The sequence below is a fragment of the Odocoileus virginianus genome, chromosome 29, assembly GCF_023699985.2.
Source record: "Odocoileus virginianus isolate 20LAN1187 ecotype Illinois chromosome 29, Ovbor_1.2, whole genome shotgun sequence".
In the NCBI taxonomy this organism is placed as follows: domain Eukaryota; kingdom Metazoa; phylum Chordata; class Mammalia; order Artiodactyla; family Cervidae; genus Odocoileus; species Odocoileus virginianus.
In genome coordinates this window covers 19,253,752-19,280,166 of record NC_069702.1, presented here as the reverse complement: position 1 = coordinate 19,280,166, position 26,415 = coordinate 19,253,752, and the positions used below count along the sequence as shown (strand labels likewise).

General features: G+C 41.8%; 1 protein-coding gene and 1 long non-coding RNA gene across 6 annotated transcripts in view; one reads left to right on the top strand and one right to left on the bottom strand.

Moving 5' to 3' along the window:
* Positions 1-22,874, bottom strand: part of LOC110136856 (uncharacterized) — a 48,169-nt gene extending 25,295 nt beyond the window's left edge. Inside the window, exon 1 of the long non-coding RNA XR_011484524.1 lies at positions 22,815-22,874. This is a non-coding gene — a long non-coding RNA (uncharacterized lncRNA). The remainder of the gene's footprint in view (positions 1-22,814) is intronic.
* An 88-nt stretch (positions 22,875-22,962) lies between these two features.
* The window catches only part of LOC110136866 (uncharacterized), a 39,975-nt gene continuing 36,522 nt past the window's right edge, over positions 22,963-26,415 (top strand). For 3 of the 5 annotated variants that reach the window (XM_020892817.2, XM_020892816.2, XM_020892815.2), the window contains exon 1: positions 22,963-23,099. In XM_020892817.2, the coding sequence (XP_020748476.1) occupies positions 23,022-23,099 (78 nt within the window). In that variant the 5' untranslated portion in view covers positions 22,963-23,021. The other 2 variants (XM_020892819.2, XM_020892818.2) reach the window with 2 other exon arrangements.

Sequence of the window (26,415 nt, the reverse complement as noted above, 5' to 3'; positions counted from 1 at the left end):
ACCAGTAAGCAAATAGCTTCATCTGATGTGTTGGGAAATGAAATAATCATGCTTCCTTAGCAAAAAGAAAAAGAAAAACCTGTAACATGAACCTACCTACCCTGGATTACATAATCTTTTATACTCTAGTAAAAGTAATGATGTTGCCTAAAAGAATACCTACTAAAAATGCATGCTGCATTTTTCTTGTGGCTAGGTATTTATGGCTTTCTTTCACTTGGCTCGTTACTCTTCACAGTGCTTTCTAAAAACAACTCTACCACCAAGTGGACAAAATAAAAATCAGTTTATATGATACAATATTCAGGTTTTTTCCAATTCTATCCTCTAACTTCACAGGTTAGTGAAGGGTTATTAACTCTGGACTAACCAACAGAGCTCAGCAGAACTCACTATTTGAAGACGGGCAATCTCAAAAGATAAACCAGATGAAAGAATCATTTCCCAGGACCATTTAAATGGTGGCATCTGAGCAGAACTTACATTGCTGATCAGGGAATGCATGATAACAGGTAAATATTTTCCCCATGGATATATCAATGATGAGTATACACAGCTAAAGCAGTTTTCTAATATATGAACTCATGCTAAGTGGATCTTCAACTAGGAAAGCAATGTGTTTTTTATTGCTTTTATTTTGCATTTTTATAATTCTATGCCTACTTCGAAAGCAGAGAAACAGATGTCCGTTGCCTATGTCTCTATTCCTGCCCTGCAAATAGGTTTAGGAAGCATCACTACAAACAAAGCTAATGGAGGTGATGGAATTCCAGCTGAGCTATTTCAAATCCTAAAAGATGACCCTGTGAAAGTGCTGCACTCAATATGCCAGCAAATTTGGAAAACTCAGCAGTGGCCACGGGACTGGAAAAGGTCAGTTTTCATTTCAATCCCAAAGAAAGGCAATGCCAAAGAATGCTCGAACTACCGCACGATTGCACTCATCTCACGCACTAGTAAAGTAATGCTTAAAATTCTCCAAGCCAGGCTTCAGCAATACATGAACTGTGAACTTCCAGATGTTCAAGCTGATTTTATAAAAAGCAGAGGAACCAGAGATCAAACTGCCAACATCCGATGGATCAAAAAAGCAAGAGAGTTCCAGAAAAGCATCTCTTTCTGCTTTATTGACTATGTCAAAGCTTTTGACTTTGTGGATCGCAATAAACTGTGGAAAATTCTGAAAGAGATGGGAATACCAGACCATCTGACCTGTCTCTTGAGAAACCTGTATGCAGGTCAGGAAGCAACAGTTAGAACTGGACATGGAACAACAGACTGGTTCCAAATAGGAAAAGGAGTACGTCAAGGCTGTATATTGTCACCCTGCTTATTTAACTTATATGCAGAGTACATCATGAGAAACGCTGGGCTGGAGGAAGCACACGCTGGAATCAAGATTACCAGGAGAAATATCAATAACCTCAGATATGCAGATGACACTACCCTTATGGCAGAAAGTGAAGAGGAACTAAAAAGCCTCTTGATGAAAGTGAAAGAGGAGAGTGAAAAAGTTGACTTAAAGCTCAACATTCAGAAAACTAAGATCATGGCATCTGGTCCCATCACTTCATGGCAAATAGATGGGGAAAAAGTGGAAACAGTGTCAGACTTTATTTTTCTGGGCTCCAAAATCACTGCAGATGGTGACTGCAGATGAAATTAAAAGACACCTACTCCTTGGAAGGAAAGTTATGACCAACCTAGACAGCATATTAAAAAGCAGAGACATTACTTTGCCAATAAAGGTCTGTTCAGTCAAGGCTATGGTTTTTCCAGTGGTCATGTATGGATGTGAGAGGTGGACTATAAGGAAAGCTGAGTGCCAAAGAATTGATGCTTTTGAACTGTGGTGTTGGAGAAGACTCTTGAGAGTCCCTTGGACTGCAAGGAGATCCAACCAGTCCATCCTAAAGGAGATCAGTCCTGAGTGTTCATTGGAAGGACTGATGTTGAAGCTGAAACTCCAATGCTGGGAAACTCTAATGCTGGGAAAGATTGAGGGCAGGAGGAGCAGGGGACGACAGAGGATGAGATGGTTGGATGGCATCACCGACTCGATGGGACATGGGTTTGGGTGGACTCCGGGAGTTGGTGATGGACAGGGAGGCCTGGCGTGATGCAGTTCGTGGGGTTGCAATGAGTCGGACACGACTGAACGACTGAACTGAACTGAACTGTACCTTTTTCTAGACTCTAATATATGCATTAACATACAATGTTTGTTTGAAGGGGTGGTGGGATGAATTGAGAGAGTAACACCTACATACACACACTACCATGTGTAAAATAGCTAGCGGGAAGCTCAGGGAGCTCAGCTCGGGGCTCTGTGATGACCGGATTGGGGGGTGGAAGGAGGCTCAAGAAGGGGATATATAGGTATACACAGAGCTAATTCACGTTGTTGGAGAGCAGAAATGAACACAACATTATAAAGAATTATACTCCAACAAAAACTTGCCTTTAAAACTACATTCAATTGATCTCATAATTTGATGTAGATAACTTTAAGAAAAGTTTAATCAGTAATAAAGTTTCTGAATATCATGATAAATAACTCATGCACTTGTTTTTTTTAAAAAAAGCAGAGAAACAGAAAACAAGTCACATTACAGAGAAATATTATATGGCGAAGAACACCAGGGCCCTCCCACTGTGCGGAGTATGCTGTGCCCCTCCCCTTCACTCTGGCTCAGTCATGTAATTTATTTCCGTGAGCAGGATATTAGCAAATGTAACACAGTCAAGAGGCTTGGAAAGAGCTTGCTTGACTGAGCTTATTTGCTCTTGTTCCTCTGCGATCACCATGAAAACATGCCTTTTGTATTTATTTGTATTCAGGATTTTCGTTCCTTTAAGTTTCCCTCTGAGAACTGTTTCAGCTGCATCCTATAATTTGGCATGCTGTGCTTTCATTTCTCATGAATGTCAAAGTATGAGTGAACATCTCTGGTGATTTCTTCTTTGACCCACTGGTTATCTTAGGAGTATGTTATTTAATTCTCACATATCTTGAGTTTTGTAAAATCCCTTCTGTTATTGATTTCTGATTTTATTGAACTGTGATCAGAGAATATACTTTGTGATTATTTCAATCCTTCCAAATTTATTGAAGCTTGCCTTATGGCCCAATATATGGTCTATCTCGTAGAACGTTCCACATGCACTTGAGAAAGTGGGCTCTGCCATTTTGGGGTGGAGTGTCCTACAGCTGTCTTATCAGTCTCCTTGGTGTACATCATTATACAATTCTTTGATTTCCTTGTTGATTTTCTGCCCACTTATTCTATGTATTACTGGAAATGGGGCATTGAAGTCCCAAGTATTATTTTTTTAATTTTCAATTTTTTCTTTCAGTTCCCTGAATTTTTAGTTCCTGTAACCAGAAACTCCGCTGCTAGGTACATGGATGTTTATAAGTTATGCTTTCCTGATAAACTGGCACTTCAATCATTATAAAATGTCCTCTTTGTTTCTAGTTAGAATTTTTGTCTTCAAGTTTATTTGTCTCATATTTGTATAGCTACATCAGTGCTCTGGTGACTACTGGTGACTATTTGCATAGTATATCTTTTATACATCCTTTTTATTTTAAAGCTGTTGAGTTTTTTTCATCTAATAAGTACAGGCAGCATATAGTTGTATCATCTTTTTTTAATTCATCCTATCAATCTTTACCCTTTAATTGAAGAGTATAATCCATTTATATTTTAATTTAGTTACTGATAAGGTAGGATTGACATCTGCCATTTATTTGTTTTTTACATATCTGACATTATTTTTTTTTTCCATTTATTTTTATTAGTTGGAGGCTAATTACTTTACATCATTACAGTAGTTTTTGCCATACATTGAAATGAATTAGCCATGGATTTACATGTATTCCCCATCCCGGTCCCCCCTCCCACCTCCCTCTCCACCCGATCCCTCTAGGTCTTCCCAGTGCACCAGGCCCGAGCACTTGTCTCATGCACCCAACCTGGGCTGGTGATCTGTTTCACCCTAGATAATATACATGTTTCGATGCTGTTCTCTTGAAACATCCCACCCTCGCCTTCTCCCAGAGTCCACAAGTCTGTTCTATACATGAGGAAGCTGTGGTACATATACACCATGGAATATTACTCAGCCATTAAAAAGAATTCATTTGAATCAGTTCTAATGAGATGGATGAAACTGGAGCCCATTATACAGAGCGAAGTAAGCCAGAAAGATAAAGACCATTACAGTATACTAACACATATATATGGAATTTAGAAAGATGGTAACGATAACCCTATATGACATTATTTTTGTTTCTTGATTCCTCCAATTCTGCCTTCTTTTGTGTTAAATAGATATCTTCTGCTGTACCATTTCTTTTTAGCATCCCAATAATTCTTTTTCAGGTTTTCATTTTTTTGTTCTTTCAGTTCAGTTCAGTTCAGTCGCTCAGTCGTGTGCAACTCTTTGAATCACAGCACACAAGGCCTCCCTGTCCATCACCAACTCCGGGAATCTACCCAAACCCATGTTCATCAAGTCAGTGATGCCATCCAGCCATCTCATCCTCTGTCGTCCCCTTCTCCTCCTGCCCCCAATCCATCTCAGCATTAGAGTCTTTTCCAATGAGTCAACTCTTAGCATCAGGTGGCCAAAGTATTGGAGTTTCAGCTTCAACATCAGTCCTTCCAATGAACACATTGGACCGATCTCTCCTTATTTTAAATTGAAGGATAAGTGTTTTACAGTAGTGTGTTGGTTTCTGCCTCTGCTGTACCATTTTAGTACCCTTGTCAATATTATTTTTTTAAGTCCTCTTATAAGAACTTTTTTTTTTTGGCCATGCCATGCAACTTACAGGATCTTAGTTCTCCAACCAGGGATCAAATCCATGTCCCCTGTATTACAAGGTAGATTCTTAACCATTGGACCACCAGGGAAGTTCCCTTGTCAATTCTTATATTATGTATTTTTTATTTATTTTCCTACTGGTTGCCCTGGTGATTACAATTAACATATTAATTTATAATAATCTGGTTCTGATTAATACTCCTTAATAATTTCAATAATGTGTAAAAAAAAATCACTCTTAACAACTCCATTCCCCACCACTCATCTATACCATGATTATCGTAAATTTCACCTGTATACATTATGTACTAATCAGCATATATTTAGCTATTCTTTATGCAGCTGTCTTACATCAGATATGGAGGGAAGGAGTAACAAATAAAAGCTATATTTATATTACCGCTCATATTTACCTATGTTTATCCAGTTTATCAACCGTCTTTCTGTGGATTTGGCATACTGCATAGTGTCCTCACTGTTTAATTTTTCATATAGGGCAGATCTGCTAGTAATGAACTCACAGTTTCTGTTTACCTGATGAGGTCTTTTTTTTTTTTTTCCATTTATTTTTATTAGTTGGAGGCTAATTACTTTACATCATTACAGTAGTTTTTGTCATACATTGAAATGAATCAGCCATGGATTTACATGTATTCCCCATCCCGGTCCCCCCTCCCACCTCCCTCTCCACCCGATCCCTCTGGGTCTTCCCAGTGCACCAGGCCCGAGCACTTGTCTCATGCACCCAACCTGGGCTGGTGATCTGTTTCACCCTAGATAATATACATGTTTCAATGCTGTTCTCTTGAAATATCCCACCCTCGCCTTCTCCCAGAGTCCACACATCTGTTCTATACATCTGAGTCTCTTTTTCTGTTTTGCATATAGGGTTATCGTTACCATCTTTCTAAATTTCATATATGTTAGTATACTGTAATGGTCTTTATCTTTCTGGCTTACTTCGCTCTGTATAATGGGCTCCAGTTTCATCCATCTCATTAGAACTCATTCAAATGAATTCTTTTTAATGGCTGAGTAATATTCCATGGTGTATATGTACCACAGCTTCCTCATCCATTCATCTGCTGATGGGCATCTAGGTTGCTTCCATGTCCTGGCTATTATAAACAGTGCTGTGATGAACATTGGGGTGCAGTGTCTCTTTCAGATCTGGTTTCCTTGGTGTGTATGCCCAGAAGTGGGATTGCTGGGTCATATGGCAGTTCTATTTCCAGCTTTTTAAGAAATCTCCACACTGTTTTCCATAGTGGCTGTACTAATTTGCATTCCCACCAACAGTGTAAGAGGGTTCCCTTTTCTCCACACCCTCTCCAGCATTTATTGCTTGTAGACTTTTGGATAGCAGCCATCCTGACTGGCGTATAATGGTACCTCATTGTGGTTTTGATTTGCATTTCTCTGATAATGAGTGATGTTGAGCATCTTTTCATGTGTTTGTTAGCCATCTGTATGTCTTCCTTGGAGAAATGTCTGTTGAGTTCTTTGGCCCATTTTTGGATTGGGTCATTTATTTTTCTGGAGTTGAGCTGGAGGAGTTGCTTGTATATTTTTGAGATTAATCCTTTGTCTGTTGCTTCGTTTGCTATTATTTTCTCCCAATCTGAGGGCTGTCTTTTCACCTTGCTTATAGTTTCCTTTGTTGTGCAAAAGCTTTTAAGTTTCATTAGGTCCCATTTGTTTATTTTTGCTTTTATTTCTAAAATTCTGGGATGTGGGTCATAGAGGATCCTGCTGTGATTTATGTCAGAGAGTGTTTTGCCTATGTTCTCCTCTAGGAGTTTGATAGTTTCTGGTCTTACATTTAGATCTTTAATCCATTTTGAGTTTACTTTTGTGTATGGTGTTAGAAAGTGTTCTAGTTTCATTCTTTTACAGGTGGTTGACCAGTTTTCCCAGCACCACTTGTTAAAGAGGTTGTCTTTTTCCCATTGTATATCCTTGCCTCCTTTGTCGAAGATAAGGTGACCATAGGTTCGTGGATTTATCTCTGGGCTTTCTATTCTGTTCCATTGATCTATATTTCTGTCTTTGTGCCAGTACCATGCTGTCTTGATGACTGTGGCTTTGTAGTAGAGTCTGAAGTCAGGCAGATTGATTCCTCCAGTTCCATTCTTCTTTCTCAGGATTACTTTGGCTATTCGAGGTTTTTTGTATTTCCATACAAATTGTGAAATTATTTGTTCTAGTTCTGTGAAAAATACTGTTGGTAGTTTGATAGGGATTGCATTGAATCTATAGATTGCTTGATGAGGTCTTAATTCCTCCTTGTCAGATAAAAATTTTTGGTTGATAGGTTTTTTATTTCCTTTCAGCACTTTAAATATGTCTTCTGTCTTCTGGTTTCCATGACATTTGATGAGAAGTCAGCTGTTAATGCTATTGCTGCTGCTGCTGCTGCTAAGTCGCTTTAGTCGTGTCCGACTCTGTGCGACCCCACAGACAGAAGCCCAGCAGGCTCCCCCGTCCCTGGGATTCTCCAGGCAAGAACACTGGAGTGGGTTGCTATTTCCTTCTCCAACGCATGAAAGTGAAAAGTGAAAGTGAAGTCACTCAGTCGTGCCTGACTCTTCGAGACCCCATGAACTGCAGCCCACCAGGCTCCTCCGTCCACGGGATTTTCCAGGCAAGAGTACTGAGTGGGGTGCCACTGCCTTCTCCATATGCTGTTGAGGTTCCTACATATGTAATGAGTTCCTCTCTCTTGCTGTTTTCAAGATTCTATCTTTTCCTTTGGCTTTCAACAGTTTGATTATACAATGTGTCTAGGTGTGAATCTCTATGGGTTTACCCTATGTGGAGCTTTTGAACATCTTGGATATGTAGGTGAATATTTTCCATCAAATTTGTGAAATTTTCAGCCATTATTTCTTCAGGTATTTTTTACCTGCCCTTTTCTCACTCCCCTTTCATTATGGTTGTATTGGAACATCTTTTGGTGTCCCACTGGTTTGTGAGGCTTTGTTCATTTTTCTTCATCTTTTCTTTTTTTTTTTTTTTCTCTTCCCCAGACTGGATATCAATACACCCATCTTCAAGTTACCAGATTCCTTTCTGCTGTTCACATTTACTGTTTAGCTCCACTAGTGATTTCTTTCATTTTGCTTTTTGTACTTTTAAGCTCCAGAGTTTCCATTTCTTTTCATAATTTATGTCTCTTTATCGATATTTTCTATTTTGTAAGATGTTGTGATCACACATTAATTCTTTAGATTTGGTTTGCTTTAGTTCTTTGGAATACTTAAAACAATTGATTTAAAGTGTCTTATAAGTTCGATATCCAGGGTTCCTTAGGTACAATTTCTACTGATAGCATTTTTTCCTTGTATGGAGCATATTTTCTTAATTCTGTTTTTTAAACTATGCCTCATAATTTATGCCTTAAATTATGCCTCGATATTTTTAATCTGTTTTTAAATTATGTCTCATAATTTTTGCTAAAAAACTGAACATTTAATGAACTTTAATGATTACCAAGGGGGAAGGGTTGGGAGGTGAGGATAGACTGGGAATTTGGGATTGACATGTACATGCTGCTTTATTTAAAACAGATTAAAAAGAGACTTTTTAATAGATATCATCACCAACACAATGGACATGAATTTGAGCAAACTCCAGGAGATAGCAAAGGACAGAGGAACCTGGTGTGCTACAGTCCATGAGGTCACAAAGAGTCAGACGTGACTTAGTGATTGAACAACAACAGCAAAAACGTGGTCCAGCGGTCAAGTGTCTGAGATTCTATGATCCCAGTTCAGGGAGCCCAGGTTCAACGCCTGGTCAGGGAACTAGATCCCACATGCCACAACTAAGAGCTCGCATGCCACAACTGAAGATTTCGCATACTGCAACAAAAATCAAAGATCCTGCATGCCACAACTAAGACCCAGCACAGTCACATAAATAAATAAATATTTTTAACAAATTTTTAAAATATTGATGGGAAAAAAACTAAAGACTTAAAATAATATGACAACTCTGGCAATCAGATTTGCTCACCATACCTATAGTGCTTGTTACTGTTACCACTTGTTAGAGCTATTGCTATTTTTTTAGAGACTTTCCTGAACTAATTCTGTAAAGTCTACATTCTTCATCACATAGTGTCTCTACCTGGCTAGCTTACTGGTGAGCTAAGGATTAGACAGAAATTTCCTTAAATACCTGGAACCAATCAATCTCCCAGAATTTACTATGAATGGCTCTGTGTGTGTGCTGGAGCATATCTTTAAAACTCAGCTTATAACTCCACTTTAGCCTTCCCTTCCTGCTTGCAAATAAGCTCAAGGTCAATCAAGAATGAGAGCTTAGGGGCTTCTCAGGTCTCTTCTAAGCATGCTCATTGCTCATCCATGTACACAGCCTTCTAGATTACCAGGAATATTTTAGAGTTTTTCAAAGCCCCTATGCACAGTGCATTCGCCAGCTATTCCTTTTAAGCTTTTAGTCTATTGTTTGCCCCAACGCTATTCATCTAAAGTATCTGCAAAGTTAAAATCCTTGCTTTTAATTATTCTTGACAATTCCTTCTGTGCAAGGAGATTTTTAGCACTGAGAGAGCTCTGAGTCAGTCTTGTAAGTTAAGTCTTCCAGGGAACCAACAAATAAGTCAGATCACAACAATTCTATTAAAAAAAAACAAAAAAGGCTTTGAATTAACTCCAAATACATTTTGCCCTCCAGGCCTCTCTGGTGGCTGTCAAGCTGCCCTGGAAATGTAGGCAATTATTTTTTAAGACTATTGCATAACTGGAAAGTGGGGGCAGGAAGGACTAGGGCAAGCTAAAATGCCACAGAGCTCAATGCTCACACTAAGATTCAGCCATTTTTCATGAATAAACAATTCCTGAGTTACTACAAGCCTTTGATTAATTTCTAGAGTTCTAAAGAAGTTAATTCTGAAAATTTTCCCCAGTTTTTTCACTGCTCTTTAAAGACAGAAAAATCTTTGGAGGTCTTATTTTCTGCCATTTTTCCTGATATTTACCCATAACCTTTTCCAAGCCAAAAATAGTCTGAACTATGGCTAAATACAAAAGCACTAGTGGCAGACACAAGCATCATGGGAACAAGGAGTTAAGAATTGTGGGACTTTCCTGACGGTCCAGTACTTAAGACTTTGTCTTCCAGTGCGAGGGGTGTGCATTCAATCCCTTAAGATCCCACATGTCTGGGGGCCAAAAAACCAAAACATAAACCAGAAATAGTATTATAATGAATTCAATAAAGACTTTGAAAAAAAGAGAGTTAGGAGTTTTAACCTAATGAAGACATAACATAAAGCCTATGTCTTCTGTGAAATTGCCCCATAAGGCCCATTCAGGATAGCCACTAATTTCCAGCACCTGTTCATCTGCCTTTAATTAAACCTGCTCTCCCTTAAACACCGGCACCAAGATAAATGAGAGTAAGCTAATTCAATCTTATTGATTCCCTGTTTTGTTTAATCACTAGAGTTACTGTTTTGCTTAATTACTAGAGATTGCATTCTACTATTTCTATTTCAAATACACCTTGACTCAGTTACAATATTTATGCACAGAAATGTGCTCTGCCTTCCAGTCCTTCTATAAACATTTTAAACTCAACAGTTTCATCAACAAAAAATTAGCTGTCTGCAGTTATGAGCTGAAACCAATATTGTAAAAAAATAAATGGTGTAGGCTGGGGGATAACTGGAGACCTCTGAAGGAAGTAACATCTAAACGGAATTCTGCAGGATGGAAGAGGATTTAGGAGAATGCTGAGAAAGATTGTGTGTCCAAGAGCTTTCAGCCCAGAATCAGCATAATATGCTCTGAGGTCAAAGAGCAGAATATAGTGGTAAATAGTATGGGGAAGAGAAGAAGGTTAAATTGAGGGAGATTGGGGGGGTTTAAGAAGACAATAGAAAAGTTTAAACAACAGGCAGAGAATTTTGGACTCCAGGACAATGGTTCACAACCATATCCTCTCTTCCAGCATGCTTGAGGGATACAGCTATTCCCAGGGCCAGCAATGGCCCACAATTCAATAGATCCTCAACTATAGGGATGAGGAAGTGAGAATGATATCAGACTATCTAAGGAGGAAAGAGGGGTGGTAATGGACATGACAGATTTCAAAAACACCACTTAAGGAAGGCACTTGTCTGGTGGCTCAGTGGTGAAGAATCCGCCTGCCAATGCTAGAGACATGGGTTCAATCCCTGACTGGGGGGCTGGGGAGGGAATCCCTCCTGCCCTGGGGCAACTAGGCCTGTGCACCACAACTCCCAGGCTATGCTGCAGAGCCGGGGAGCAGCCACAGCTACCCAGCCCACACGCTGCAGCTGCTGAAGCCCGAGAGCCCCAGAGCCCACGCTCCACGTCAAGAGAAGCCTCTGCAATGAGAGGCCCACGGGCCGCAACTAGAGAGGAGCCCCCACCTTCCGCACCTAGACAGAAGCCCGTGCGGCAACAAAGCCTAACACAGCAAAACTATAAATAAATAAGTTTTTTTAAAAACCCACTTGACATTTCGATATTGCTTCCTTCAGCACTCCACTCATCCCTGCCTGCACACTCAGTGGCTAAGCCGTGTTCAACAATTTTGTGACATCCCCCTCTGGACTACAGCCCACCAGGCTCCTCTGTCCGTGGGATCCTCCAGGTAAGAAACTGGAGTGGGTAGCCGTGGGAAGCCACAGGAGACTCCTGAAGAAAATGCTGTCCTTTATAACGTGCTTCAGGGCCACTTTTTAAAGTATTTCATGGAGTAATTAACTAATTTCCTAAGCGTTAGACAAGACTATTTCTGCACTTTTCAAGAGTAATTCACACAATACTCAACCCATAGATTTTCGTTAAAAAGGTTCAGTCCACATAAGTTTGGGAAATCTCATACCACATCCCTTTCTGTCGAAGTTCACAAACCATATAAATTAGACTACTAAAGGATCTAAGAACTCCCACAGTAGAACTCCCTCTTCCGTTTTTTAACCCAGTTTCGACACACTTATATGATCATAGATCTGATTCCCACATAGTACCTATTAATATCCTAGCACTCCACAGAAAAAGTTAAGAAACACTGGCCAACATTAGCGTCCATGTGGTTGGAGCACGTCACTTGTGGTTCTGTGCTCACCAGATCTTCTTACACAAGATAATAAAGCAGGAAGTGGCATTTCTCCTACTCTCCAGAAACCCCACTTCCCACAGCCCTTCCAGTCTGTTCCTATTTGCCTCTTCAGTTCCTTACGCAGAGAACCCAACTCCAGCCCTCCTTCCTACCAGTGAAAAAAGAAAACTGAAAGCTTTAGTCGCTCAGTCATGTCTGACTCTTTGCGACCCCATGGACTGTAGCCCGCCAGGCTCCTCTGTCCATGGGATTATCCCCCTAAGAGCACTGGAGTGGGCTGCCATTCCCTTCTCCAGGGGATCTTTCCCACCCAGGGATCAGACCTGGGTGTTCTGCATTGCAGGCGGATTCTTCACCACCTGAAGCCCTCCCTTTCTATCCTGTAAGTCCCTCCAGAGGGCTTTATTCAGTGGGGATGATGAAGTGAGGCTCCTGGGTTCCTCGGGGTTTTTCTGAGACCCTCACCAATGTCCACCCCCCGAGTATGGGCTAAGTAACCCAGCTGGCTGAAGGAGAAACCAGCCCGGAGGACCTAATGACCCCTGTGTGCTGGTCTGTGTAATTAACTAAAGGAACAGGGAGGGCCGGGAAAAGCTGCTGAGCAGGAAACAAAAGAGAACAGGCCTGTCTGGGCCTGAACGAGTTACAAAAGTAGATGAGAATGAGAACAAGGGATGGCCGCCTTCCTAGCTCTCCTTTCCTTCTGCAAACACGCCTTTTTTTTTTTTTCCATTTATTTTTATTAGTTGGAGGCTAATTACTTTACAACATTGCAGTGGTTTTTGTCATACATTGAAATGAATTAGCCATGGATTTACATGTATTCCCCATCCCGGTCCCCCCTCCCACCTCCCTCTCCACCCGATCCCTCTGGGCCTTCCCAGTGCACCAGGCCCGAGCACTTGTCTCATGCATCCAACCTGGGCTGGTGATCTGTTTCACCCTAGATAATATACATGTTTCGATGCTGTTCTCTTGAAACATCCCACCCTCGCCTTCTCCCACAGAGTCCACAAGTCTGTTCTATACATCTGGGTCTCTTTTTCTGTTTTGCATATAGGGTTATTGTTACCATCTTTCTAAATTCCATATATATGCAAACACGCCTTTTTAATCCTTCCCCACCACTACTGTAGTCCGATTTCTCCTTCAAAACTGTGCTCTGGGCGCCCTCTGCTGACAATTAGGTTTAAAACCAACTACAGCACGGGCTTCCCAGGTGGTTCAGTCGTAAATAATCTGCCTGCCAATGTAGGAGACACAGGTTCGATGCCTGGGTCCAGACCACTCTCTGGAGAAGAAAATGGACACCCACTCCAGTATTCTTCCCCAGAAAATAACCCCGCGGATAAAGGAGCCTGGTGGGCTACAGTACCTGGACTTGCAAAGAGTCAGACACAACTTAGCGACTGCGCACAGCATAGGGGAATTTCCTGGTTGAGACTCCGGGTTTCCACCGCAGGGACATCGGGTTAGATACCTAGTGTGGGAGCTAAGACCTCTTATGCCCCACGGTGTGGTCAAAAAAATAAAATACTTTAATTTTAAAAATTAAAAAATAAAACCAACTACAGCATAAAAGTTACATTTGGGTGGCCTGCAGAGATCTTTGCCATCTACACATTCACTCTTAAACTTGGCTATGCTTCCTAGCAGAGATGACAGTTCAACTTCTTTTCTATCAGCAACAACAAAAAGTATGGGGGGGATGATTTTAAAAAAGGGAATGGTAAAATAAATTATTATACTTTATACTATAAAATGCAGTCCACCTAAATTGTGTTCACCACTATGTGAGGTGCTGAAGAATAAAAAATTAGTAATACTTGGCCTCTACTCTCAGGGAACTTGCAAGTTAGAAAGAGGAGACCAACATACAATCCATTTCTCAAAAGGAAGAATTTCATAAAATTTATGTAACATGCGGCTTGAATGCTGATTCCAGTAAGTTCACTAAATCTATAAAGAAGCAACTCAGGACTTCCCTGGAAGTCCCATGGTTAAGACTCCAAGCTTCTGATGCAGGGGGCGCGGATTCGATCCCTGATCAGGGAACTAAGATCTCACATGCCATGCAACATGGCCAAAAAAAAAAAAACATGAAGAAGCAACTCAACAGGGCAGGCCATGCCTTCTTAAATGTGCATCTTACTGGATAGGTTTTGTTACATGACAATATGGACTCAGCCAGTGATCATAATAGCCAACTATTATGGAATACTTGTTGAGAGCCAGTCACAAAATGTTTTATTCGTGTTAGTTCATTTTATGAATTAGGTTCAGAGATAAGCCTAAGGAAGGAACTAGGTTCAGAGATGCCAAGATTACACAACCAGAAAGTGGCAGAGTCAGCATTCAAGTCAAGGTCTGCTTTGACTCCAAGGTCCCTTCAATCTCTACCCACTACCACGATCAGTATTAGTTTCCATAAATATCATTGCTACCTGAGGTTTCCCTCCACTTGGTACCTGAGTATAATGTGTGTGCTGTCACTTCAGTCGTGTCTGACTCTTTGCGACCCCATGGACTGCAGCCCACCAGGTTCCTCTGTCTATGGTATTCTCCAGGGAAGAATACTGGAGTGGGTTGCCATGCTCCCCTCCAGAGGATCTTCCCAACCCAGGGATCAAACCCGTGTCTCTCATGTCTCCTGCATTGGCAGGTGGGTTCTTTACCACTAGCGCCACCTGGGAAGCCCACTGAGGATAATGGATGTAATGGTCAACAATAGTATCCTATTTCATGTTCATACCGAGCAAAGCCCTGTGTGAAGGCCCTGGCCTTAAGGAGTGTACAATATAATGGAGCAGGGGCTACATGCAAAAGAAATTAAATGCAGCCAATAGATTTTCCACATGGCAAAAAAACAGCTAGTTTGAAAACATAATGGAAAACAACTTCCACTTACAAGAGCATCCAAAGTGCCCCAGAATAAACATTTAAACACTTGTCAAGTCTTTACGAAGAAACTTACAGAGCGTTTATAGAAACATATAATGTAGAATAAATAGAAAGTTAACTGCAGTTCCTGGATGAGAAGACTCAATATTGCAAATATATTCATTCTCTTCAATTTGTTAAATGTAAAAAGTAAATTTGGTTTATTGATTTGGTTATTGAATCACTGTGATATCAGCACAAAAATAGACCTATACATCAATTCTAAAATTCAATTAACAATGTATATGGGGAGTTTAGTCTATGGTAAAAGTGGCATTTCAAACTAGTGGGGAAAACAGTCACTAAGTGGTATGTAACAGCTGGCTGTACATTTGAGAAAACACAAATTCCTACTCTTACAAGAGACATAAAAACAAATTCTAGGTGGATTAAGGATTTAAACATTAAAACCAATAAAAATAACAGAAGAAAAATAAGGCAATATTTTTATATGGAGATAGGAAAGAAAGCCTTGCCCAAAATGCCACTCAGGTCCAACATTATGATTAAAAAAGACTGACATGTTTGATGAGGTAAGAAACAAAATGTCTGGAAATGAAGAGACAGGAAAAAGAAAGAGAAAATGGTAAAAGTCAGGGGGAAAATATTTGAGATCTATATGACAGTCACAGAAAACAATGCATTATTAATTTTAAAAACAGCAAAAAACAGAGTTCAGAAAAGTCTTCATTAATGTTAAACATAAAATACACAAAAGAAAAGAAAAATATAAATTAGATCACTACATTGTTTTTATGGGATGGTAAAGAGACTTCCTGGTGGCTCAGACGGTAAAGCATCTACCTGCAATGCAGGAGACCAGGTTCGATCCCTGGATTGGGAAGATCCCCTGGAGAAGGCAATGGCAACCCACTCCAGTACGCTTGTCTGGAGAATTCCATGGACGGAGGAGCCTGGTAGGCTACAGTCCACGGGGTTGCAAAGACTCAGACAGGACTGAGCGACTTCACTTTCACTTTCAAACAGTTTTACTGCTGTACTGTTAGAACTTCTACAGTGATCACATGCTACAAGAAAAAAAAAACTATAAAAATATTTCCATTTCTGAAGAACAACAATAAGTAAAAGAACAATCCTTTACAGGAGACCTTAATACTTAACAAGCAGCATCTTGAATTAGTGAGTACTTGAAAGTCTCCACCTTGTGGAATATTTGGAAACGCTCTAGTAACCTAAGAAAGAGGATGATTCAAAATTAGTGACTTCTCCTTCTGAGAAGCTAATCTCTAAAAAGCAATGACAGGGACTTCCCTGATGGTCCAATGGTTAAGAATCCACTTTGCTCATCAGTTCAGTCACTCAGTCGTGTCCAACTCTGTGATGCTGTGGACTGCAGCACACCAGGCCTCCCTGTCCATCACCAACTCTCAGAGCTTGCTCAAACCCATGTCCATTGAGTCGGTGATGCCATCCAACCACCTCATTCTCTGTCCTCCCCTTCTCCTCCTGCCTTCAATCTTTCCCAGCATCAGGGTCTTTTCCAAGGAGTCAGTTCTTCCCATTAGGTGGCTAAGGGATTGCAGTTTCAGCTTCAGCATCAGTCCTTCCAATGAATATTCAGGACTGATTTCCTTGAGGATGGACTGGTTGGATCTCCTTGCAGTCCAAGGGACTCTCAATAGTCTTCTCCAACACCACAGTTCAAAAGCATTAATTCTTCAGTGCTCAGTTTTCTTTATAGTCCAACTCTCACATCCATACATGTCTACTGGAAACACCATGGCCTTGACTAGACGAACCTTTGTTGCCAAAGTAATGTCTCTGCTTTTTAATATGCTGTCTGGGTTGGTCATAGTCTTTCTTCCAAGGCACAAGTGTCTTTTAAATTCATGGCTGCACACTGTTTATAATAGCCAGGACATGGAAGCAACCCAGATGCCCATCAGCAGACGAATGGATGAGGAAGCTGTGGTACATATACACCATGGAATATTACTCAGCCATTAAAAAGAATTCATTTGAATCAGTTCTAATGAGATGGATGAAACTGGAGCCCATTATACAGAGCGAAGTAAGCCAGAAAGATAAAGACCATTACAGTATACTAACACATATATATGGACTTTAGAAAGATGGTAACGATAACCCTATATGCAAAACAGAAAAAGAGACTCAGATGTATAGAACAGACTTGTGGACTCTGGGAGAAGGCGAGGGTGGGATATTTCAAGAGAACAGCATTGAAACATGTATATTATCTAGGGTGAAACAGATCACCAGCCCAGGTTGGGTGCATGAGACAAGTGCTCGGGCCTGGTGCACTGGGAAGACCCAGAGGGATCGGGTGGAGAGGGAGGTGGGAGGGGGGACCGGGATGGGGAATACATGTAAATCCATGGCTGATTCATTTCAATGTATGACAAAAACTACTGTAATGATGTAAAGTAATTAGCCTCCAACTAATAAAAATAAATGGAAAAAAAAATAAATAAATTCATGGCTGCAGTCACCATCTGCAATGATTTTGGAGCCCAGGAAAATAAAGTCTGTCACTGTTTCCATTGTTTCCCCATCTATTTGCCATGAAGTGAAGGGACCAGATGCCATGATCTTCATTTTCTGAATGTTGAGTTTTAAGCCAACTTTTTACCCTACCTTTCACTTTCATCAAGAGGCTCTTTAGTTCTTCTTCACTTTCTGCCATAAGGGTAGTGTCATCTGCGTATCTGAGGTTATTGATATTTCTCCCAGCAATCTTGATTCCAGCTTGTGCTTCATTCAGCCTGGCATTTCGCATGATGTACTCTGCATAGAAGTTAAATAAGTAGGGTGACAATACGATAAGACAGCCTTGACATACTCCTTGCCCGATTTGAAACCAGTCTGTTGTTCCATGTCCAGTTCTAATTGTTGCTTCTTGACCTGCATACTGACTTCTCAGGAGGCAGGTCAGGTGGTCTGGTATTCCCATCTCTTGAAGAATTTTCCATATTTTGTCGTGATCCACACAGTCAAAGGCTTTGGCATAGTCAATAAAGCAGATGTTTTTCTGGAACTCTCTTGCTTTTTTGATGACCCAAAAGATGCTGGCAATTTGATCTCTAGTTCCTCTGCCTTTTCTCAATCCAGCTTGAACATCTGGAAGTTCACGATTCACCTACTGTTGAAGCCTGGCTAAGAGAATTTTGAGCATTACTTTGCTAGCAAGTGAGATGGGGGCAATTGTGTGGTAGTTTGAACATTCTTTGGCATTGCCCTTCTTTGGGATTGGAATGAAAACTGACCTTTTCTAGTCCTGTGGCCACTGCTGAGTTTTCCATATTTGCTGGCATATTGAGTGCGACACTTTCACAGCATCATCGTTCAGGATTTGAAATAGCTCAACTGGAATTCCATCACCTCCACTAGCTTTGTTTGTCGTGATGCTTCCTAAGGCCCACTTGACTTCACATTCCAGGATGTCTGGCTCTAGGTGAGTGATCACACCATTGTGGCTATCTAGGTCATGAAGGTCTTTTTTCTACAGTTCTTTTGTGTATTTTTTTTCTTCTCTTCTGTGTATTTTTGCCACCTCTTCTTAATATCTTCTGCTTCTGTTAGGTCCATACCATTTCTGTCCTTTATTGAGCCCATCTTTGCATGAAATGTTCCCTTGATATCTCTGATTTTCTTGAAGAGATCACCAGTCTTTCCCATTCCGTTGCTTTCCTCTATTTCTTTGCACTGATCACTGAGAAAGGCTTTCTTATTTCTCCTTGCTAGTCTTTGGAACTCTGCATTCAAATGGGTATATCTTTCCTTTTCTCCTTTGCCTTTAGCTTCTCTTCTTTTCTCAGCTATTTGTAAGGCCTCCTTAGACAACCATTTTGCCTTTTTGCATTTCTTTTTCTTGGGGATGGTCTTGATCACTGCCTTCTGTACAATGTCATGAACCTCCATCCATAGTTCATCAGGCACTCTATCAGATCTAATCCCTTGAATCTATTTGTCACTTCCACTGTATAATCATAAGGGATTTGATTTAGGTCATACTTGAATGGTCTAGTGGTTTTCCCTACTTTCCTCAATTTAAGTCTGAATTTGGCAATAAGGAGTTCATGATCTGAGCCACAGTCAGCTCCTGGTCTTGTTTTTGCTGACTGTATACAGCTTCTCTGTCTTTGGCTGCAAAGAATATAATCAATCTGATTTTGATATTGACCATTTTGTGATGTCCATGTGTAGAATCTTCTCTTGTGTTGTTGGAAGAGGGTGTTTGCTATGACCAGTGCATTCTCTTGGCAGAACTCTATTAGCCTTTGCCCTGCTTCATTCTGTACTCCAAGGCCAAATTTGCCTGTTACTTCAGGTATCTCTTAACTTCCTACTTTTGTATTCCAGTCCCCTATAATAAAAAGGACATCTTTTTTGAGGGTTAGTTCCAGGAGGTCTTGTAGGTCTTCATAGAATCGTTCAACTTCAGCTTCTTCAGCATTATTGGTTGGGGCATAGGCTTGGGTTACTGTGATATTGAATGGTTTGCCTTGGAAATGAACAGAGATCATTCTGTCATTTTTGAGACTGCACCCAAGTACTGCATTTCGGACTCTTTTGTTGACTATGACGCCTACACCATTTCTTCTAAGGGATTCTTGCCCACAGTAGTAGACATAATGGTCATATGAATTAAATTCTCCCATTGCAGTCCATTTTAGTTCACTGATTTCTAAAATTCGATGTTCACTCTTGCCATCTCCTGTTTGACCACTTCCAATTTACCTTGATTCATGGACCTAACATTACAGGTTTCTATGCAATATTGTTATTTACAGCATCAGACTTTACTTTCATCACCAGTCACATCCACAATTAGGTGTTGTTTTTGCTTTGGCTCCATCTCTCATTCTTTCTGGAGTTATTTCTCCACTCTTCTCCAGTAGCATATTGGGTACCTGCCAACCTGGGAGTTCATCTTTCAGTGTCCTATCTTTTTTCCTTTTCATGCTGTTCAAGGGTTTCTCAAGGCAAGAATACTGAAGTGGTTTGCCATTCCCTTCTCCAGTGGACCACATTTTGTCAGAACTCTCCATCATGACCTGTCTGTCTTGGGTGGCGCTACACGGCATGGGTCATAGTTTCATTGAGTTAAACAAGGCTCTGGTCCATGTGATCAGTTTGATTAGTTTTCTGTGATTGTGGTTTTCTTTCTTTGCCCCTATATCTGGAGAAAAACATTATCTGAAAGGATATATGCACCCCAGTGCTCACTACAGCACTGTTTACAATAGCTAAGACATGGAAACAACCTAAACATCTATCAACAGGGAAATGGATAAAGAAGATGGGGGGGGCGGGGTGTACACATATATGAGTAAGATATCACATGCCACACAGCATGGCCAAAAAACATAAAAAATAAACTTTTAAAAAAGCAATGATAGTAGATTTGCTGGTCCATGAAAGGTCTAAAAGCCTTGCTTTAAAAGAAATGGACATGTAAAGTAATTATCCTTCAATTTAAAAATAAATTAATTAATTTTTAAAAATAAATAAAATAAATGGACAAGAGCACAGTGTCTCATTTCTCCTTCTCATGGATCCATCTTCTCATCACTCTTTCTACTCCACCCCCAAGATTTTGCAAAACCATCTAGGGAAAGACAGAAATACCTGTGCTGTTTTATACTGCCTGCTGTGGTTTTTAGGCTCTATCATTCTTCTGGCATAAAAACAGAAAATAAAGAAAATGAAAGGAGGATGAGCAGGGAAAGAAGGAAAAAATTTCCTAAAGGTTTCAAAATAGATTTTGGAAACTCCCTGAAGAGACAGCATACAGAAAGAAAAGGCTGGAGATACAGAAGCCAACAGTAATGCCACAAACTGAGAGGTCTGCCTGAGAGCTGGGCAGCACCCCACCTGGGCTCACCGGAGTCTCTCCAGGCTGGAGGAGCACAGAAGGTCCACAGGAAGCAATCCACTCAGCCGAGTCCCAGCTGGAAGGTGAGGGGAGACAGGGTGTGGGATGAGAAGACACTCCGCCGCTGGGGCCCAGGTGAGGTAAGGTCCAAGAGCTGCTCCCTCAAGGCAACAGAGAGACAGCATGACAGGAGGGAAGGCAGCGTGGTGTGTTGGCCAGAGTCCTGAGACAGCCTCTTGAACCTCCCAAAGCCTCCAAATGGCACGAGGGAGCAGCAGAAAGTCTCCCCCGCCCCTCAGAGGGCCACAGAAGAGGTAGAGAGAGAACCAAAGTGCATGAGGGAACCTGGAGGTCCCAAGTCGGGTGTGTGAACTGATGAGCAGAGACAAACAGAAAACAAATATTAGCAGCAGATGCCACCTGGGCGAGATGAAGATCCTCAATCAGGAGACCTCCTGCTCCTCCAGGTTTCTCACACACACACACAAATGGCGCCCGGTGTACAAAGAAGGGAAATTCTGAGTTCACTGAGGAAACCTCTTTGACTAGATTAAGCACAGATACCAGGGAAAATGAGGCTCACGAGAAAGGCAGAGGTGTGTTATAAATTATGCTTTATGTTGCTGAGGCCTGAATTTGTGGACTGTGCAAAGTTAACCCCCCACACTAGTTTACAGGATTGTTTTAATATGACAAGATGAGACCAATGATGGTGAAGGTCCCATATACACGTCACCAACCATCAGATGCTTGTTGTCATTACTACAGTTCAGGATTCATTGCCCAGTCACTTTCAGCACCACCATTTACTAAACAGAAGAAGCAAGGCAGTGCGGCCAAGCTTATTAAGCTTATTTTTACAGCAAGCAAGAATATACCCATGTATCACCTCAGAATTAACATGTTTCTTTTTCCCACATGTAAGTAACATGATCAGTACTCATGATTCAGGCATCCCACCTATAACACAAGACATTATCTCTAAGCTGGTAAGACACATTGATTCAAGATTTCCTTTATACAAAAGGATATAGGATTCAACAAGCCATTTTTTAATAGTAACAGTCCAGACCAGTTTTGCTGCTTGCTTGTCAAATCCCATTTGATTGCACTGGGTTAAAATAAATTCAATCGACTACCTGTCTTCAAGACCAGCCAGGCATCAACTGTTTTTCCTTTAAAGTTATACCATCAGAAGCAAGATAGTAATTCTCGTTAATGTGTTTGTCACACTAAAGATTGCAACTACATATCTATGGTGTGCTGAGTATTCTGCACAATTACTTAATTTAAACTTGACAACTATCCCTGTTTTACAGATTAGCAAACGGAGTCTCAGAAAGGCTAAGTTACAATAAAGGCACAGAGTAAATGGCAATGCCTATATTCTACTCTACCACAACACCTTGCTAATGAAAATAGCTAAGCTTATCTGAAGCTTATACTTTAAAATACCCTAGTCAAACTCCAGGTCTAGAATAACAAGTCATTCTACCACTCCTCCCACTCTCATCTCCTACCCACTCCACCACACACCTTCCCTCTGACACACACTCACATCCATTCCCTACACCCACCTGCCTTCTTCCAAGCCTTCCCAGAGCTGTTCCCTCTGCTTAGACTGTCCTACCTTTCTTCCCCATTTAAGAGAACCCCAACCCATCCTCCCTAATGGGACAGTGACTTCGAAAGCTTTGTTCTTCTCCCAAGGAGGACTAGTTGCTTCCACTCCAGCTTGTGTGATAAGTTTATCTTTCCATCAGAGCGCACATCTACCACTTGAGATTGGCATTTGCCTGCATGTGCCTCTTTGACCACTACTAGAACATGAACTCCTCAAAATCAGGGTCTGAACCTACCTCTGCATATCTATTCACATAAGTACCTAGGGAGCGCACAGTGGGAGTTCAAAAGTGCTTGTTGAACTCATGAATGAATTTTCTTTTAGATCGAGGTCGATATTTCATATGTCCTAGATTGTGAATGAATCATATTACGTAAACACTGTGAAGTAACTGGCTCTTAAATGATTTTAAGAATGACCACGAAGAAAGGCTTCACTCACCCAAAGCCAGTTTTTCCAGGGACCTCGCCCGGTTTCATCAGTTTCAGCCCAGGCAAGAGATGGCCCCGCCTCCCTGCCTGCCAATCAACCGGCCCTCGCGCCTGCGCAGACATCGCCCTCTCCCGAAGCCCCGCCCCAGTCACCGCCCCGAGACTGTCGCGGGCGGTTAGATACGGCGGGAGCTTTTCCTTCATTAGCTCGCCTACTATGACGATCACCTACAGCTGCATTGCAAATGGCCGAGCGGTCCTAGCGGAGCTGGCCCTAACCGGCGGCTCTTATCAGGTACCCCTCGGTCGGCACCTCCGCCTTCGGCCTTCGCAGGTTCCACCTTTCGAGGGTGGCGCCCACGGGACCCGCCCTGCAGGCCGCAGGCCGCGGCCCTGAAGGGCGGTCCCGAGCGGACTGAGGGGCGTGAGGCCCGCCCCCGTGAACGGCCGCACCGGCGAGCTGTGAATCCCCGGCGGGAGCCGCTCGGACTCCCGGGCAGCCGAGCCGCAAGTGCGCCGCCCAGGGGTCAGTGTTGGTGCTGCAAGTGACGTACTTGAGGGTAACTTGGCTGTCACGTTCAATTCCGGAGACCCCTTAAAGATTTTCTCTCCCCCCGCGGAGAAATGGCCTCCAGTTCAACACACGTTTATTGAAAATGTTTTAGCTGCAAAATCCCAGAGTCATGGTGTAGGGGATACAGCGATGAAAACGGCGCCTGGAGCTGTCCTTTTATACCCAAGGGCTGCATTCAGTCCTGCAGTGTGTAAAAAGTATGTCAATGGACGCAGATCGAGATTGCTACGGTAGCACTCAGGATGGGTGACTGCTTGCAAAGAGGAGATGATGGTGGGGTGCTTGGCTTAAAAGCATTACAAGAGTTCCCCAGCCTGGAACAGCAGAGGGCAGCATGGTGGGCGTGGGGAAACCTCAAGAGCCTCAGTGTGGCTTGAGCGCAGGGTCACAGTATATGAGGAGCTAACGACGAGGTCAGAAAAGTGAACAGAGACTAGTTATTGAAAGGTCCTAGATTCAGTTGGTTCTCTTATCCTAGAGATACCAGGAAGCAGTTCAAGATTTATAAATAGAGAAATGACAAAATCTGATCCATTTTCTGGAAAACTTGGTATGGTTACAACATAGAAGGTGGTTTAGAGGAAAGAGATTCAGTTAGGATGGTGTTTTTATAGTTGATCTAGACGATCAAAGAGCCTGAGCTAAGGCAAAGACAGTGCAGAAGGAAAGGAATGGACAGATACTAAACAGACTTTGCAAACTAGTCCTCGGGAGTTAATGACCGGTAGGATATGTAGGATCGGAGAACCTACTGGTAGGATATGTAGGATCAGCAACCCACTCCAGTACTCTTGCCTGGAAGATCCCATGGACGGAGAGGCCTGGTAGGTTGCAGTCCATGGGGTCGCACAGAGTCGGACAGGACTGAAGCGACTTCACTTTCACTTTTCACTTTCATGTACTGGAGAAGGAAATGGCAACCCACTCCAGTGTTCTTGCCTGGAGAATCCCAGGGACAGGGGAGCCTGGTGGGCTGCCGTCTATGGGGTCGCACAGAGTCAGACACGACTGAAGCAACGCAGCAGCAGCAGCAGGATGTGTAGAATAGAGAACAGTGCCATGCTTAGGATGAATCTCAAGGTTTGTTTATTTGTTTAATATTTGTTTATTTATTTATTTGTCTATGCTGAGTCTTAGCTGAGGCATGTGGGATCTAGTTCCCTGACCAGGAATGGAACCTGGGCCCGCTGCATTGGGCGCTGGAAGTTTTAGCCACTAAGACCATCAGGGAAGTCTTCAGGGTTTTTGTTTTTTGTTGTTTCCTTTTTTTTTTTTTTCCAATCTTTTTACCCACAGCTTTATTGAGATATAATTGACATACAACACTGTGTAAGTTTAAGGTGTATAGTTTGTCCATTTTTTTTCTTAAGTGGTGTGAAACAAGATGGCAGCTACAGATGGAGAAATAGGATTGTGGAAGAAGGAGTTAGAAGAGGGACTGCAAGGGAGGAGAGAACAAGTTGGGACAAGTAGAATTCTGTGGCCAGTTAGAAAGAGCCCATCTGTTTGTGTATTTATTCCTCCATCTTATTCCTAAAAGATTTAAGTTGTAAACATGTCCAACGGGTCAGAGCTAACAGTTAAAGATGGTAGAAGTGGATAAGACTGCCCAAGAAAAGGAAAGAGAGTGAGAAGAGAAGAGCATCAGAAGGCATGACACTATTAAGAACAGAATAGAGGGACTTCCCTTGTGGTTCAGTGGCTAAGACTCCATATTCCCAATGCAGGGGGCCTGAATTCAAGCCCTGATCAGGGAACTAGATCCTGCATGTCACAACTAAGACCCAGCATGGGCAAATAAATAATTCAATAAATATAAATGTAATAAAAAATTTTTGAATAGAGAGGTGGGTCACCAAACAGGAGCAGTGGTATTCTGAAAGCCAAGAGAAAAACTTACAAGAATGTCTTGTGCCCCAAAGAAGTTGAACAAGAGTCAACTTGGACAGTTAGGAGATGATAAGTGATCTTGCTGATAGTGGTAGAGGTGGAGGAAGAAGACATTGCTTTAAGCCAAGTGGGGGGAAAAGTGGAAACAGTGACAGGTTTTATTTTCTTGGGCTCCAAAATCACTGCAGATGGTAACTGCAGCCGTGAAATTAAAAAATGTTTGCCTCTTGGAAGAAAAGTTATGACAGCGTATTAGAAAGCAGAGACATCAGTTTGCTGACATGAAGTCAAAGCTATGGTTTTTCCAGGAGTCATGTACAGATGTGAGAGTTGGACCGTAAAGAAGGCTGAGGGCTGAAGAATTGATGCTTTCTAATTGTGGCGCTGGAGAAGACTCTCGAGAGTCCCTTGGACTGCAAGGAGATCAAACCAGTCAATCCTAAAGGAAATCAGTCCTGAATATTCATTGGAAGGACTGATGCTGAAGCTGAAACTCCAATACTTTGGGCATCTGATGTGAAGAGCAAACTCATTGGAAAAGACCTTGATGCTGGGAATGATTGAGGGTAGAAGGAGAAGACTGAGGATGCGATGATTGGATGGTATCACCGACTCAATGGACATGAGTTTGAGCAAACTCCGGGAGATAGTGAAGGACAGGGAAGCCTGGCGTGCTGCGCTCCATGGGGTTGCAAAGAGTCAGACACAACTTAACAACTGAACAACAACAAGTGAATGGGAGATGGAAGCAGGAAGAATGAAGTTGGGCTATTCTTTCAAGAATTTATATAAGGAATGAGAGAGGGCAACAGCTAGAAGAAGCATGGTCCAAGAAAGGCCTCATTTGTTAGTACAGGGAGAACTTTCACATGTTTGTAGGCTAATGGAGAGAAGAGGTGGAAAATTTTGTGAAGAGGGCAGTTTTTGAGAGAGCAAGACCTGAAGGAGCATGAAGGGTTGGAATCCAATGTGGCCGTAGAGAAGTGAGCCTTGGATTAGAGGAATGTAGTCTTTCTTTTGGGGAAAGTAGGGGTTTGGATGTAGACATGGAACTTAGTCTCCTTCTGAGGCTCGCCTCTGTGCCAGTCCCTTAAATGCTGTGTTCCTCAGGGTTCTGACTTCAGTCCTCTTTTTAACTTGACACATT